This window comes from Panthera onca, chromosome D2 (assembly GCF_046562875.1).
Source record: "Panthera onca isolate mPanOnc1 chromosome D2, mPanOnc1 haplotype 2, whole genome shotgun sequence".
In the NCBI taxonomy this organism is placed as follows: domain Eukaryota; kingdom Metazoa; phylum Chordata; class Mammalia; order Carnivora; family Felidae; genus Panthera; species Panthera onca.
Window position 1 is genome coordinate 14,055,878 of NC_138349.1, and position 15,900 is coordinate 14,071,777.

At 54.2% G+C, this 15,900-nt stretch overlaps 1 protein-coding gene across 1 annotated transcript in view; it reads right to left on the minus strand.

Annotated features, from left to right (window-relative positions):
- The window catches only part of SLC18A2 (solute carrier family 18 member A2), a 39,080-nt gene extending 24,036 nt beyond the window's left edge, over positions 1-15,044 (minus strand). Inside the window, exons 1-9 of the mRNA XM_078434867.2 lie at positions 14,963-15,044; positions 14,404-14,539; positions 12,417-12,768; positions 3,365-3,423; positions 2,997-3,080; positions 2,573-2,665; positions 1,675-1,764; positions 1,514-1,557; positions 1,381-1,441 (exon numbers count right to left, since the gene is read on the minus strand). Of these exons, the coding sequence (XP_078290993.2) occupies positions 1,381-1,441; positions 1,514-1,557; positions 1,675-1,764; positions 2,573-2,665; positions 2,997-3,080; positions 3,365-3,423; positions 12,417-12,768; positions 14,404-14,524 (904 nt within the window). The 5' untranslated portion in view covers positions 14,525-14,539; positions 14,963-15,044. The remainder of the gene's footprint in view (positions 1-1,380; positions 1,442-1,513; positions 1,558-1,674; positions 1,765-2,572; positions 2,666-2,996; positions 3,081-3,364; positions 3,424-12,416; positions 12,769-14,403; positions 14,540-14,962) is intronic.
- Between the last annotated feature and the right edge of the window lie 856 nt (positions 15,045-15,900).

The following is a 15,900-nucleotide window of genomic DNA, read 5'->3' on the forward strand; positions in this document are numbered from 1 at the left end:
AACCTGGCGCTTCCCTACATGGCCCTGATTGGCACGGTATGCCTCCTTTCCTCAGGAAAACATAAGAAATACAATCTTCTTTCAACATCCCAGACCTCTGTCACCACTCGGTCATCCTCATAGGTTAAAATCCTGCCAGAACAAATAAGACACCGCCCGGCCCCCGTCTCCCCGAGTCGAGGCTGCTGGAAGTGTGGTAGCCTGTCATTCAATGCTGGGTATCTTTCCTCCCTGAGTCAGGGTGAGACAGTGAGGGTCAAAGAAAGCCTGAGGCAGGGGGCAGGGGGCAGTGGGCAGCAGAGAGCCCCGCTCTCCCCACACACCTCCTCACCCCGCCCCGGACAGCCCGGGCTCCATGGGCATCTGGGCTCTGGAACCATCCCTGTGTCTTGATGGGGGCACAGAGAGGTGCCCTGCATTAGGAGGGGTGCAGAGCCACGAGGTTAACCACCCTTTGGCCAGCAGGCATGATGATGGGGGCCTAGACCAGGGTTATACAGGCACCCCCCCACCCCAATCCAGCAGCAGAAGGTTTAAACAAAGCCAGCCTGGTGTTGAAAAAGGCTAACCTGGAATGCTCTTAGATAGGGTATGCATCCTGTTCACCCAGACTCCCCCAGCCCTACCAGTGTCCATGACCACCGCTTAGACAAATAAACCCTAACTGGGTCTGATGCCACACTTCAGGGGTGCCGTCTCCTGGCCTGTCCCCAAGAGCCTCTGCTGACCGGTGTCCGGGCCCAGGCAATGTAAGGTTGGTCCCCTGTGAGGCAGCCCAAGGCCTGTGCCCCTGAGACAGACGGTCCTGGGTGAACAGTCTCTTGCATCAATGAGGCCCACTATCCTCCCGACCAGTCACAGGACCCCAGGGCTTCCTTTGAGCCCATCGAGGCCAAGAACCCAAACACGGGACCTCCTGTAGCCAAAGGGGGTTTCCCGACTGGCTTCTCTGCTGCACAGCATGCCCTCTCCGCAAGAAGGGACTTGTCCCCTGGGCCCTCTGGGGGCTCCGCTGTCAGCCTCTATTCATACCCGCTTGGTGAATCAGACTGTCCACCGACGGTGCCCACAGTGAGGCCAGAGACTCCTTCTGGAGGTTCAAGGCCAAACAGTGATGGCCGCTGACACAAACAAACCTCTGTGACGGGGCATCTCCGTGACCCAGACATCTTTGCCCCAAATGAAAACCAGCAAAGGAACTTGGCTGAGGGTCAGAAATTAACAATGGAAGAAAGCTATTCCTTGTGACGTGGATGTAACCTCTTTGCCTTTCACGTCACGACGTTTCCAGCAGCCAAGTGAACCCTGGTTCTCGCCATCCACCCCTCCCCACCACCCTTTAGCTGAGAAGAACCAGGGAGACTGGGGGGGAAGCCCCACCTGCGGCAATGAGGATGTAGGGGTCCTTCAGGAGGGTGGTCAGCGGCGTCCCCTTCTGGCTCTGTGAACAAAAATCAGGGGTTAACGAAGTTGATGTGACCATCGCAGCGCCCTCCTTCCCCGGGGGGCTTACCTCTGGCTGCACGCGGGACGGCTGGAGCACAAAAAGCTGAATAGCTACGACAGAGGGAGAAAAAAGATAAAAACGTGTGGCTCCAAGCACCTACTGACATGGGTCACCCGACACGGGTCACGACCAGCGAGATCACGGCAGAGGTGCCCGCGTGGACTCACCTCCATCCAAGAGCACCAAGGCGGCCAGCACCAGGAACGGAGCCGTCTTCCCCACAAACTCGTAGAGCACGCTCCCGAAGGGGGGGCCCACTGCAAGGAAGAGAAAGAGGGGCTGGTGGCAAGCCCCGCGACTGATGTCCCCCCTCTACCCCCACCCCCCCGCTCCACCGTAACCATCCGTTTGTTTCTCGAGTTTGTACTTTGTTCCAACACCTACTTGGGGTGACCGCCCTACATTCTTTTCAGTAGTTTCAAGTTGTCCTGGGGACTTCCTCCAAGCTGGTTTACACCCAAGACACGGGCAAGAGTGTAGAAGTGTCACCCCCAAAGTAAAGACCAGAGAGAAGCCAGACCCAGGCCACACACGGCTGTGCTGCTTACGGAGCACAGGAACATGGGTCCGCGGGGACTTGGCTCCTTATAAACCAGCACAGCGGAACTTTGGGCTCCCAAACGAAGGCCAGAAATGTGACCGAGAAGGGAGAGGACCCAAAGCTCCTCTCAGGGAGGATAGGTGTCCCCTGGCCGGGGGGAGTCAGCCAGGGCAGGTGAGGAAAGCAGACTTGGAAGGTGGGAAGTCCTCAGGTGGGACGGTAACTCAGAGGATGTGAGAGAGGAAGGATCTTGGCAGACCATCCCATTCCTTCGTTTTACATCTGGACCCAGGGTCACCCCAGCAGGTTGAGAGGCAGATGCAGAGGCAGGGAAGCCCACGTCCTCCTGGGTCAGGAAGGTCCCACCAGTTTTCCAAGGCTCCATGAAAGTAGGGAATGAAAAAGGGGACAGCGGGGGGAGTCTGTCAGCACGAGCAGACCCAGAGGGGACTCAGGGAGCACTGTCGCCCTCCCATGCCCGCCAGCCCCTCCCCACAGGCTGCCTCCAGGTGCCCCCTGCCCACCTAGGACCCCCATGGCCAGGCCTCCCAGGGCGATGCCCATGGCGTTGCCTCTCTCTTCGTCATCCGTGTACACGCTGGCCAGCATGCCCATCCCTAAACAGGAAAAGAAACGTTCAATAGCGAAGCTCTCAAGGGAGCACAAAACAAGAATAACCTGTGACTCGCCTGCCCTCTCTGGTCCAGACTTGTGATCTCCCAAACCCGTCAGATTCACAGAAAGGTAAGACCAAGCAGAACCCAAAGGAAAAAAGCAGTGCCCTTCCTAAGAACCCCTCCCCAGGCACCACGACTGACACCTCGATTCCCCACATTATTCCAGCTAATTCTACAAGGGGCTGGCCAGCCAGGGCAAGGTTGGCGGCCTCCTCAACGGACTGACACCCCCCCCCCAGGGAACGGCTGCCTCAGGTATTTGCACACCTACCAGCTACAGACGAGCAGGAGGACCCGATGCCCTGCAGCGACCTGGCGATCAGCAGGAAGGCGTAGCTGCTGGAGAAGGCGAACACTGCCGAGGGAGGGGCCCGGCCACGCATCAGTGCCAGCCTGGTGCCGTGGCCGCCCTGCTCACGTGGGCCCTTGGAAGCCATCCCTTACCCCGACAGCACATCTCCACGCTAACCACACTGTGCTTCGGTACCACCAACAGCTCTATCGCCCCCCCCCCCACTTCTGCCACCTTTACCAACGCACAAACCCCCCCACCCCGGGGCTGTGTCCTCAATTCCCCGTGTGTGGTCCTCAGAGCCCATCCCACGACCCCCAGGCCGAAGGCAAACATCAGACACTTACTGATGGTGGACACGAACATGATGCAGAATCCCGCAAACATTGGAATTGGGTAGCCAATTCTGCAAAACAGAACCACGGGGGGCATTTGGTGACGGCTTTGTATTTTTCTAAGGCTTTAGGCGGAGCCTCTCCCGCCTACCCTTTGGGGTCAGGCGGCTAAGGGTTTGGTAGACTTTTCTAAAAATTCATGGACTCGGTGCTTCCTGTGTGACCTTTTCGTGTTTGACTGTCTTGGAGGAACGTGAATCCATTCAAGCACTGCCACCCTGCACAGAGGTTTCTCTGGGATAAATGTTAACACAGTATTGGCAAGTAATCCAGAACACGTCTAAAATACACAGTCCCCGTTTCCATCATTGTTTTTTTTTTTTTTTAAATCTTTCATTACGGTCTTTGCTAGCGCTTCTCCCAAGGGACGAAGGCAATCAAATGATTCTAGTAAAAGGTCATCAAATGATTCAAATGGCGGCAGAGATGATGACACTGTCGGAGAGCATCCGGGTGCAAGGAAGTCTTCAAGTCTGTCTTCACTCTGACCCCAACGAGGCCAGCCTAGAAAAAGGGGCCTTGTGGCCAGCGCAAAAATTCAACGTCGCAACCGCTCTGAAAGGACCACTGTGCGTACAGGGCTCTGCCATCAGGTGGACCGGGTTGGTGGGGAGACCCTGGCCTTCTGGGCGTCATACCCCTGGGCCGGACACATAAGCCAAGCAAGCCTCCCTCAGCCCCATGGAGAGACCACTGGCCACCTCCCAGCACCGGAACAAGGAGATGTGGATGGTAAACTGCTACCAGGCACCTGGGACACAGAAGGTGCTTCAGAACCTGTTTCCTCCCTTCCCTCTGCTCTTCCTTCTTTCCTCTCCGTTCCCGCACAATAAGCGGGCTGCTTGGCTCCTGACGTACAGATGGGACAGGAGAGTGAAGGCAGCCTCCTGGCCCCTAGGACCCTGGGAGGGAGGGGGCTGGCGTGTCAACCCAGAGCAGCCCAGAGCGTCTCCAGGCTTCGTTTTCCTCCAGCCCTAGACCCTGTGGGTCACGGAAGGAACCAAACGAGGACCAAGGAAGTCTTGAGTCCCAGTCACTCAGCCTGGAAGGGCTCTTGTATTCCAGGCTCAGCTGAAAAATCACGGAGACAATCCCTTCTTTTAAAATCACACTGGGGGCGCCTGGGCGGCTCAGTTGGTTAAGCGTCCGACTCTTGGTTTCAGCTCAGGTCGTGATCTCAAGGTTCGTGAGATCAAGCCCCACATCAGGCTCTACACTGACAGCATGGAGCCTGCTTGGGATTCTCTCTCTTCCCTTCCCCTGCTCAGGCGCTCACACGCTCTCTCTCATAAAATAAACTTTAAAAATGTTTTTCAAAAAATAAAGTTACATTCAATTTTCCAAGTACTTACACCCTTCAGCTCAAGGATTTCGGTAAGGGCAGATGACCACCTCCCCACTTTACAGATGAGAAAACTGAGGCACAAAAAAGTGATTTGTCAAATGTCCTAGGGCTCATTTCACTTGCGGTCATCCTGTACAGTCCAGGGCTCTTTCCTACACACTTCACCACCCCTCCCCAGAAGGACAAATACGGCTTTAAATAGAACCTTTCTAAAAGATCCTAGTCCTACTCCCCACCCCTTTTTTAAACTGCTTCTTGCACTTCAGAAACTAAGTAGCAAAAACACAAGTAGCAAATGGAAATCATGCCAGATTCCCAGACAGCTCTCCCTTCACAGTCCCATGCATAAATTCCCCCACAATGACCTGAGGTGAACTTGTAATTCACCAGTCGGGGCTCAGAGCCCATCAGGCAAACCAGGAAAGATACCAGGGTTGAACTGCAGTTCAGATCTCCTTCAAACGTAGCTTCTCTAATCTGGACTAACCTGCAGCCAACTGGTCTGTGCTCTTTATTCAGTCGGGCAAAAGAACCCCATTCACAACACCACGTTCTCCACAGCACTACCGCAGGCTGAACAAAGAAACTTCCAGGCGACTCAGCGAGGGGAACCCACGAGCAGTTCATTCTTCTCCACAGCTCCTGCACATCTTGGGGGTGCGGGTGGGGGACTGGAATATGGCAATATTTGTAGCGGCCCTGGAATAAAAGGCTTCTCACCCCCTTTCAACATACTACTTGGAAAACAGTATTTTGTCAAAGCTGTTGGAATACCAGTGAAACTATGCTCAGTCTGCAGCCTGATCAACTGGCCAAGGTCACCTGGCAGGACACATCTGGAGTAGCTTCCTCTTACCAGGAGACTCTGGCATTCCCCAAGACCGTAAATAGGGGGCTAGCGAGCGGGTCACTTGTGATTCCCACCGCAGCTCCGTGAGGTCGTGGCATTATCCCCATTTTTTGGATGGCTACAACGAGGGCTAGGAAACTTATGTAACGTGCCCCCAATTCAGGGTAATGGGCATATCTTGAGTGCCTAGGGTGTGCCGGCTCCTGCCAGCACACGCTTTGGTGGGGATGCCCGTTACAGGAGCACAGCTTCAGGGGGAGGCCCGTTACAGGAGCACAGGCTCCCCGCCCAGTGAGAATGGATGGTCCACGTTTCATTAAACACCAGCTGGCTCTGTACCCACAGAGACATGTGCTTACGTAGGATTCTTTCTACCAAGCCTAGGTGCTGTGTTTTCTTTAAAAACACCGCAGCTGGGGCGCCTGGGTGGCTCAGTCGGTGAAGCGTCCGACTTCGGCTCAGGTCATGATCTCGCGGTTCAGGAGTTCAAGCCCCACGTCAGGCTCTGTGCTGACCGCTCAGAGCCTGGAGCCTGTTTCCGATTCTGTGTCTCCCTCTCTCTCTGACCCTCCCCTGTTCATGCTTTGTCTCTGTCTCAAAAATAAACGTTAAAAATTTTTTTTTAATAAAATAAAAATAAAAATAAATAAAAACATCGCAGCTACTGTTGTGGGGGGGGGGGAGGAGGGATTTTAATAAAGCATGTATGGAATAACCAAATGGCAGACTCAAAGGCTGGCCAGTCCAAACCCTCATGCTGGATGAGAAAGCAGAGGTTCAGCCACGGTCACAGCGCAAGCTGACCGCTGTGCATACCGCCAGAAGCACCTTTCCCCGGGGCTCAGCCTCAAGGCAAGAGGGTGCAACGGGCAGATCCCGGACTCCCCCACCCTCAAATTCTTCTGGCTCCCTGAACACCCACCTCTGAAGGGAAATTGTCTAATGCCCCAGGGTCCCTGAGAGATGGGCAGATCACCAGCGCCCTTTCTCTTTCCCCACGATGTCTCCTAAATGGACAGAGACTCAGCTGACATTAGTCATAAACATCTGAGTCAGCCTCTCGTCCCCGTGCTAAGCAGAGCTAGATCTGAGGCAGCAAACCTTTAACGAAATATCCCATTACTATCCCCTTATGCGTCATCCCAGCCCACGGTCATGCTCTATAGAGCATCAGGGAGCAGTTAATCTAATTGGAATAAGACAGAAAGTCAGGTATCGAATCCCTAGACAAAAGTGCCAAGCGATAAAAGTTATGATCATTATATATACCTACACACCAGTGGAGAAACTCCATATTCCCTAAATCGTCACCGAAAATCAATACTTTTGTCTTTAATAATTAGCTTATCTTTGCCATAGAGCCTACTGCAAAGCTCCATTCTCAGGCCTGTTAGAACCCAGGCTCCCTCTGCCCTGGGAAAGGACAACAGCAAGGACACAAAGTGGGGGATCCAGAAGGGGCGAGAGGAGGCATCTCCCTTCTTGATTACCTTCTAAAAGGCGGTACAGCAGGTGAACGTTAGTACATGGAATGATTCATGTGCTGAGACGTACCAGGAAGCTGACTGTCGTTCGTAAGTAAAACAACATTCTTAGGTTTAGTCCTTAGGTCTGTCTTTTTCAGCTATTAGGTGCAGGCAGGGAGTTACGTGAGCCACGGACTTCTTACTTTCGTGGGTAGGACCCCTGTTCCCTGACACAGGGAACAAGTTGGGGGGGGGGGGGGCGGCTCTGCTCCCGTTAGAAACACCTGATTCCACTGGCAGCTTCTCTGAGCTGGAGAAGCCAAGATATCCTAACAACACCATCCTAACAACATCTAGGATGGGAGAGCCCTTTCCAGAAGGGCTGGTTTCCCCGTCCACGGAGAAACTGAAAAGGTCACTGCTCATTCCCACAAAGCTCACTTCAGACCAACTGGCTGAGGCTAAAGAAAAAAAAAAAAAAACCATTACACCGAACGTTCTGTAGAGACTTCATGCCCTGTGGCTTCCTTCTTGTCATTCAGATGTTAGCTAAGATTTGTGACGAGAAATAACGGGCTCTCAAATATACTAGGTAACTATGGAAATAAATTAAGCCACTGATGCTGGCTTGATAAAAAGCAGACCACTGGGACAATGACAAGCTAAGGAGGAAGCCGAGGGAGCTGTCCCCCAGCACCCGCAGTTAACTCTTTCCCCAGCCCCGGGGCCAGTGCGTCCAGAATAGCTTTTGGTTCTCAAAATGCAACTACTGTAGAAGCCCCATGTTAAACAAGTGAAGACCACAGGGCCACATTCTTAGGCAGGTTTATGGAGAGATACGTCAAGGTGCTTTTAATATCGTTTAGCTGCCTGAATCCCCGCCTAGGTCTGCATACCCCTGAAATCCACTCGCGGGGCAGACGGTAAGAGATCTCTTACACACAGCGGCAATCGTGAAATGAGTAGACCAGAATTATAAAAGAAGTCACACGAGCCTCTAAATAAATTAATTCATTAAATAAAAATCAAGTCAACCAAGGCACCTGCAGGCTTTGCAAAGTGTGTTGTTGGATATGGGATCGCCATCCACTTGCCAAAATCAAGTTGGCTCCCTCTCTGGTCACGTGTTTTAGAGTAAAACCACGGTACCGGAGACCAAGTGAAATCAAGAATTGCCTGTGTCCATATGGGCAGCCCAATGAACGCTCAAAACATTTCTCACGAACTGTCATTTCTTACTTGCAGGGTTTGGAACGAGAGCTCTTAACGCAGTATGTACAACAACAGACCGGCAGCTTGCTTCTCGCATCACCCACCCATAAAAGCCACTCATGCAACAGCCTCTTGACCACGAATAGGAGGGTCCGGGCTGGGACGCATGTGATGAGGGGGTCCTGCTTGCAGCACGAGGCTCTAGAGAGGAGTGGCCTTCAGCCGAGCCTCTCGGTAGCTCCCCCAGTCTTTGGGGATGTCTTTTCCCCTCTGTCAGAAGCGCTGCAGAGGGTGGCAAGCTGGGCCAGATCATACCAGGGACTGGAAAAAGATATTTTTCTGGGGCTGGAGACATGAGGGAGGGTCCATGTCCAAAAAACCAGGCTGGTCTGTTTCTAAACTCCCTGCCTGCTGATTCAAAGTAGCAATCAACAACTATTTGGGCTTTCACTAGCTCAGCCTGGTACAATCAGAGAGCCCAAATGGATACAAGAACAGATTTTTGACTTGCACTGTTGATTCTGAGTAGCTCCATGTCAAAACTACAACACTTAAGTAGGTGGAAAGAACAGGAAGGAAGGAAGTCACCCAGACAGAGAGAGTCTGGACACTGGCTTTAGTCCTGCCGTCTGTCGCCAGGGGCAGTCCCTTTCTCTTCCCATGCGGCAAACTCCTCCGCCTAGAAGGTGGCAGGACTGGCCCCAAAGCCCTCACGCAGCCCCCTCTTCAGGCTCTGATGCCCCGTCTTTTTAACTCCTCCTTCTTTAATCAGAAACACATCAACCAACTGTAGAGTGCTGTTTTAAAAACACTCGTTTGCAACGCCGAAAACGTGAGTCACACACATCTTGTTCGTCATTGAAGATGCGATTGGCACAAATTACATCAAAAGACTATTTGCGGCGGCTCGTAAGGGCAAGTTCTGTAAAGGAAAGTGGGATGTATTGCTCCCCTGAGCAGAGCTGCCGAGAGCCCAGACTGCTACAAGTCTCCTAAATCCAACTCTACTGGGCTTGGAAAATACACAAATCGTGACCGTTGTGGAGGAACAACAGAGTTCACGCTACAACACCAACGTGACAATCTGTCTGCATTTCCACACTACAAGGCAGTGCTACAGGAGGGATTTTAAATCTGCCGGGTAGCGGCGGGGAACCAGGTAGGGATTAAAATTTTGCTCTAGCTCAATTGCAAAGTGGATTACCCATCAGAAGAATAGAACTGGGGCGCCTGGGTGGCTCAGTCAGTTGACGGTCTGACTCCTGATTTTGGCTCAGGTCATGATCCCAGGGTCATGAGATAGAGCCCCACACTTGGGCTCCGCACTGAGCGTGGAACCTGCTTAAAATTCTCTCTCTCTCTCCGTCTCCCTCTGCTCCTCTCCCCATCTCATGCTCCGGGGCACCTGGGAGGCTCAGTCAGTTGAGTGTCCAACTCTGGCTTTCCTCTCAGGTCGGGATCTCACAGTCGTGTGATCAAGCTCCACATCGGGTCTGGCGCCTGCTTCAGATTCTGTCTCTCCATCTGCCCTCCCCTGCTCACAACATGCACATTCTCTCTCCCCCCTGCTCTCTAAAATAAAATATGGGGCGCCTGGGTGGCTCAGTCGGTTGAGCGTCCAACTTCGGCTCGGGTCATGATCTCACGATTCCTGGGTTCGAGCCCCGCGTCGGGCTCTGAGCTGACGGCCCGGAGCCTGGAGCCTGCTTCTGATTCTGTGTCTCCAGCTCCCTCTGCCCCTCCCCCGCTCACACTGTGTCTCGCTGTTTCTCAAAAATAAATAAATGTAAAAAAAATTTTTTAAAAGATTAAAAAAATAAAATAAAATAAAAAACAAGAATAGACTGAATTTCACAAATCACAAAACAAAATTAGGTTTCTCTTGGAATTCTTTTTTTTTTTTTTTTTTAAGCCCGAAACAGGAGTCTTGGGTAGCTACAACATCAAAGCATTTGGAATATTTAATAAGCAAACGGTCTCACCGGCTTTAAACAAGCTTCTTCCCCATGGCATAAGCAAAGCATTAAGAACAAGAATAGGGTTTTTAAAAAAGCTTTTCACATTTGCATTTGGAAGACTGGAACACACCATTTCAGCTGAGTTTCTAAGTACTGCATTACACCGTACAGCTAAGAATATTCGTGCCCAAGTGATTGGCAAGACATTATGACAGTCATGTCCTCAATTTTCCTCATATAGGATTTGAGCTGTTTGCTCTCTCGGAATACAAAACCCGGAGACATTTTCTGTAATTACACCAGATGCAGGTTAAAGAAGCACTCTTAAGGGCTGAGGAAAGAAAGAAAAACAACCCCACGACTACCGAGGTCTGTTTGGTTTTCCTGCTGAAGAACAGAGGGAAATGGCACCTTGCAGACAGTGTTTCTGGGTGGGCTCGCAGAGCACCTGTCCTTGCGAGGCGATTTGCCTAGCGTATTTTATGTGGCAAATTCATACTATTGCTGGACACAGGAGGGCTGGACACAGCTTGGGACTGTTCAAATTTACTCAATGGCACTACCCAGTCCAGAGAAACAAACTGCGGAAGCTTAAAACGTGCTTCCCTCCAAATGGCCGTGGGTATGTGACCAGCACCCTGTGTGTGTGTCCGAGGGCGGCCTGTGCCGGGGGGCGGCAGGTGGGGGCGGGGGAGATCAGAGCCGTCTAAGCCTCTGCACCACCGCTGACCTCCTCTGCCCCGCCCCAGAGCTGGCCCCTGCTCTCCCAAGGGCCCCGTGCTTGCTTTAATGCTCTGTTGTTACAATCTCGAAACGCTTTATATCTGAACAAAGAGCCCCGCAGATTGCGGAGCTGGGCCCGCACCCCCTAATCCAGGCCAAAGAAACGTAAGGATGGCCCTGATCCCAGCTTGCACAGGTTGACCTACTGAAAACTGTGCTTGCTTCACGGACTCCAACGTGGCTTTGGAACCTCTAGTGGCTCTCAAGTGCACCCCCACCCCACACACACACCAACAAAACCCCCTCCTCTCTCTGCCTGGCACTCAGGGCCTCTTATAGCCTTGCCCTGCCCCGTCCCCACTTGCCCTGCCTTCCTTATTCAGCCCACCCTTCTACGTTCTCTTTTCCGGCTGTAATCTTGGTCTCTGCTCATGCGTCTGAGCCTGGTTCACAAGTAGGATTCCAGGCACTCCCCTCTCTACTGTGTTTTGGTTTGTTTGCATTTCTGCCTTTCAGGCTACAACGTTTATATGGCAGTCTGCCCCCACCACTCATATTGTACCAGCTCTTCGCAGCTGACACCTTCAGGCATTGCCCTTTCCCTTTCTCTGCAAGTGCCCTGCCCTGTGCTTTCCAGCCCCTGCCGTACCAGGCAGAGCTAGGCCAGCTGGGCTGCGGAAGGATACTTGCTGGACGGCCACGACAGTGGAGACGGGAACAATTATTCAAGAGGAGGCGGGTCCCCCCCCCAAAACATCCAGAGCATCCAGATTAAAATAAAGCTAGTTTGGGCGTTATCTGGGGGCATTAGCGGCTGGTTTGACTGATCCAGAAAACAGGCTCAATACGTTCCTCTTTGTGCGTGTGGACACAGCTGAGTAACCGGCAAGGGGGCTCATTACATGCCGTGGCCTCGGCGTGAGCTAAGGGGTCCATCTTTGCAGCAGGATTACTGGTCTTCCCCACTCTCTCCCTGGCCGTCTTGACCCTTCACCACACCAGCACTAAAGCAAACCACCTTGGCTTTCTAGAAGGAAGCGGACGGCCAGAGGAAGAAGAAAACACAAAGGCGGGTGACACACAGAGCCCAACGATGATGCCACGGTGGCTGCAGAGTCAGTTCCTGCCGCCCAAGGGCAAGTCTGACAAATATACTAACGCGACACAGCCTTTGGACGGAATCAACGTGCTCCCACCTGGGGAGGGCCTCTTTATTCTGTTTTAGTACTTCCTTACTTTCTAAGCAAGGGAGGGGGCAACAAAAAAGGCTGAACACGTGGGAAATCACGATGAAGGAAAGAAACCCCAAAGAAGGAGATCGGGTTTCCCCAGCTCGCCCACCGCTGGTTTTCCGCACTCTTGATAAATGAAGGAGAAACAGAATCCCAAAGAGCAACGACCTGGGAAGGACGTAAATAGAAGCCTCCTTGGCCAAAATAACGGAACCTACCTGTTGGTCAACAGTCCTATGAAGGGGTTGGTGAGGAGCTGGATGGTGGCTTTAGAGGCAAACAGCAGGCCAACTTGAACGTTTTCATTCAGGAGGTCTTTGTTTTCGCTGGGACAGTCAGGAGGCGCGGCGGACATGTTCGTCACCGTGTGCTGGGTGCTGGCCGCAGCCGGTGGCCCCCGCTGTAGCTCTTCAGTGCTATTCCCGGTGACCACGGTGGTGTTGTCGTAATAAGAGAAGATGCTCTGGAAGCGGCCTGAGGTTGACGCCGTGAGCACCGGCTTGGCGGTCTGGACTTCCGAGGCATTTTTCTCGTGATTAATGCTGTACAAGTAACTCGGGATGATGGGGACTGGGAACAAGAGCAGAACAAGAAGGTCACAGCTGCACGGAAACCACCTGTCATCAGGACAAACGACAGCAAAACTACAGTCGCATCAAATGCCAAACGAGGCCCAGAGGGGTCTGCCCCTGAGACGCCACCCCTGCCTGGACCCCGGGATAATCTCACAGAGCTGAGCTCTGGCCAGAGAGAGCAGAGCCCCGGGGAGGCTGGGAGTGCTGCGTCTGCCCTCAGGGCCGGTGACTGTGCAGAAGTGACCTGCCCCGGATTCTTGTCCTTTGTGGGGTTTCTCATTACAGGGCTCCCTTACAGGAATATTTTAGGAAAGGAAAATGTGGTCTGAATTCTGCTCAGGGCCGACCTGGGATCAACGAGAGCTCCTCAGGGAGGGACTCAGACCTTCAAACGAATGAATCGAGGAAACAGAAACCTAAATTTCATTGTGTCTTAGGGAAAAATAAACCCACAGGAGAAGGAACGATTTGGAGATTCTGCGACAGGCCCACTTCATCTTTCTGTTACCTGAGTGGGAGTCTGCGATTTTTCGGCCAACCCGGAAGATGTAGAAATTCCGGAGACTTCCACCCAGGAAAAGAAAAACAGATGTAAAAGCACCTGTGGGCACCTGCTGACAGAGCACTCAACACAAAGGAGAAGCAAGGCTGTTCTGAAGTCAGATGAGCCCTATCACTCTGATAATCCCGATAATCCCGCAGGTGGGAATCCATGAAAGGAGAGAAGGGAAATAACCCACCCGGAGAATACAAACTAAAAAAAGAATTACTCATTAAAACTGCGGGCATTTAATTTTTTTAACATTTATTCATTTATGAGAGGCAGAGAGCACAAGCAGGGTAGGGGCAGAGAGAGAGGGAGACACAGAATCCCAAGCAGGCTCCAGGCTCGAGCTGTCAGCACAGAGCCTGATGTGGGGGCTTGAACTCATAAACCATAAGATCATGACCTAAGCTGAAGTCAGATGTTTAACCGACTGAGCCACCCAGGCACCCCTAAAACTGTGGGCATTTTTTAAGGAAAAGCATACCAAATGCTTTGCTGTTAAGAGGGCTAATTAAGAGACCTGGATTTTAATTCGCGTTTCAAAAATCCATTACAGGAAAAAGACTAAAACCAACACCCTTCAAACTGTTCTGGAAAAGGTCCTACAATGTTTCCATCTCGAGCCATGCACCGATACAATATATTTAAATGTCACTTCCTTTTTTCAGGGGAGAGAGGTTGACTTGCTCCTTTAAATGTTAAGCCAAACTGTCAGTTAGCCCACCTTGCTGGTTAACATAGTAACTGTTGTAACGTGATCTGGAACCCTGGGAATTGCCAGTTCGTAGTAGAAATCTTTTTCATCGCGGTCAAAGCAGGCGGGGGGGCGGGAAGGAGGAAATTATCAGGAGGAAACACAAGTTCTGGGTCTTAACAGATGTCACATTTTTTGACCTGACCACCAGGAAAACGAAGCCACAAAAGGCGGCTGCGAGTCGCCCAGCGCGGCAGACTCGGGGGTGGAAGGGGATGCGTTTTTTTTTGCAAAGCCTGTTCTGCAACTTTCGCGGGGGGCGCGCTCGGGTAGGTGGAGCCCCCAGGGAAGGGGCCCCCGGGGAGCGGGGCCGGCCGGTGCGAACGTACCCACGACCGTGAGCAGCATGTTGTCCAGCAGCAGCGCGAGGAACACGATGAACAGGATGAGCTTCCGTGAGTGGCGGCTCTCCAGCAGCCGGCGGAGCAGCGCCAGCTCGCTCAGGGCCATGGCTCCGAGGACGGGCTGCGGGCGCGGCGCGCGGTGAGGGACCGCGGCGGGTGCCGGGGGCTCCCGGCGCCCGCAACGCCCCGACCTCACCGGGGCGGAAGGAACGGTCCCGGGGCCGCGCGCACGGGCGCCCCAGCCTCGGTTCACCTGCGGCGGGCGCGTTCTCGGGGGCACCTGCGCTCCGGATCCTTGCCGCCCGCGAGCGGCGTCGGGGCCCCCCCCAACCCGGGGCCGGCGGGGGGCGGTCCCGCTCTCCACCGCCCTCGAGGTCCCACTCCTGCCACCGAGCGCTCGGAAGGCGCCGCGGGCCCCCGCGCCCCGTGCGTCCCGCGCCCCGGCGCCGCCCCGGCCGCCCCGGAGACGGAGACCCTCCCGCCCCTGGGGTTCTTCCCCGCCCTCCGCCGGGCCCCGCTGTCCCCGCGCCGGGTCCCGCGTTACCTCGGGGTCGCCTGCCCTGCGCCGTGGGCTCCGTCCGTCCGCGCGGCTCCGGGTAGCGGTCTCCACCCCAGCGCCCCGCGCCGCCGCCGCTCGCTTTAGCCGGTCCGGCTCTGACGTCACGGCCGACGGGGGCGGGAGGGCGTCACCTTCCAGCCCCGGCCTCAGTCCCCCGCCCGGACCAGCGCTGGCCTACCCGGCTCTCCGCCCCCGACCAACGGCGCCCCATCCGGCTCCACCGACGGCGCCCCATCCGGAGCCGCCGGGGGTGGGGGGGCGCCAAGGGAAGAAGTCAGGGCCCCCACAGCGGGACGTCAAGAGTCCTGGGGTTAAGGTCAGGGACCAAGATGAGGAGTCGGGGATGAGTGCTTTCACCTGGTCCCAGGTAGGGGCTGGCTGCAGCTGCTCTTTGAGCCTCGTGCCCCTGAGCTTGGCCGCGAGGACCTGAAGGCCGATGGATGAGAGTGCCAGGGAAGGGGGTCAGAGGGTGTTCGGAGCCAGGGACAGATCTCTTTGGGAGGGAGGCCACTCAGCACCCCGCGGCTCCCGCGCTCGCCCACCCCTGGAGCAGGATGCAGGGTGTCACTGTGAGTCTTTGGGTACCCTCAAGTAGGAGATGTAGAAACAGGGAGAAAGGGGACACCTCTCAGTGTCACTGCTCCCCACCCCACCCCCCACTGGGAGGATGTGAAGACCCCAGGCCCTGGAGCCTAGGAGTCAGGAAGTAGGAGCAGCAGGCCTGGGCCTCTGGGGCCACCAGGAGTATGTCACCCTGGACAGAGGACACTAGAGACCAGGAAAGTGCGAGGCCTCTCAGTAAAAGGACTGAGGAGGCAGCTGGCCCAGACCCTGTGTGCTGTAGTCCTCTACTGTGCACGGTGCCTGCTGGGGGGTGATGGGCAGCTGTAATCCTCACTTGCCAGGGGTAAGAACCCACCTTT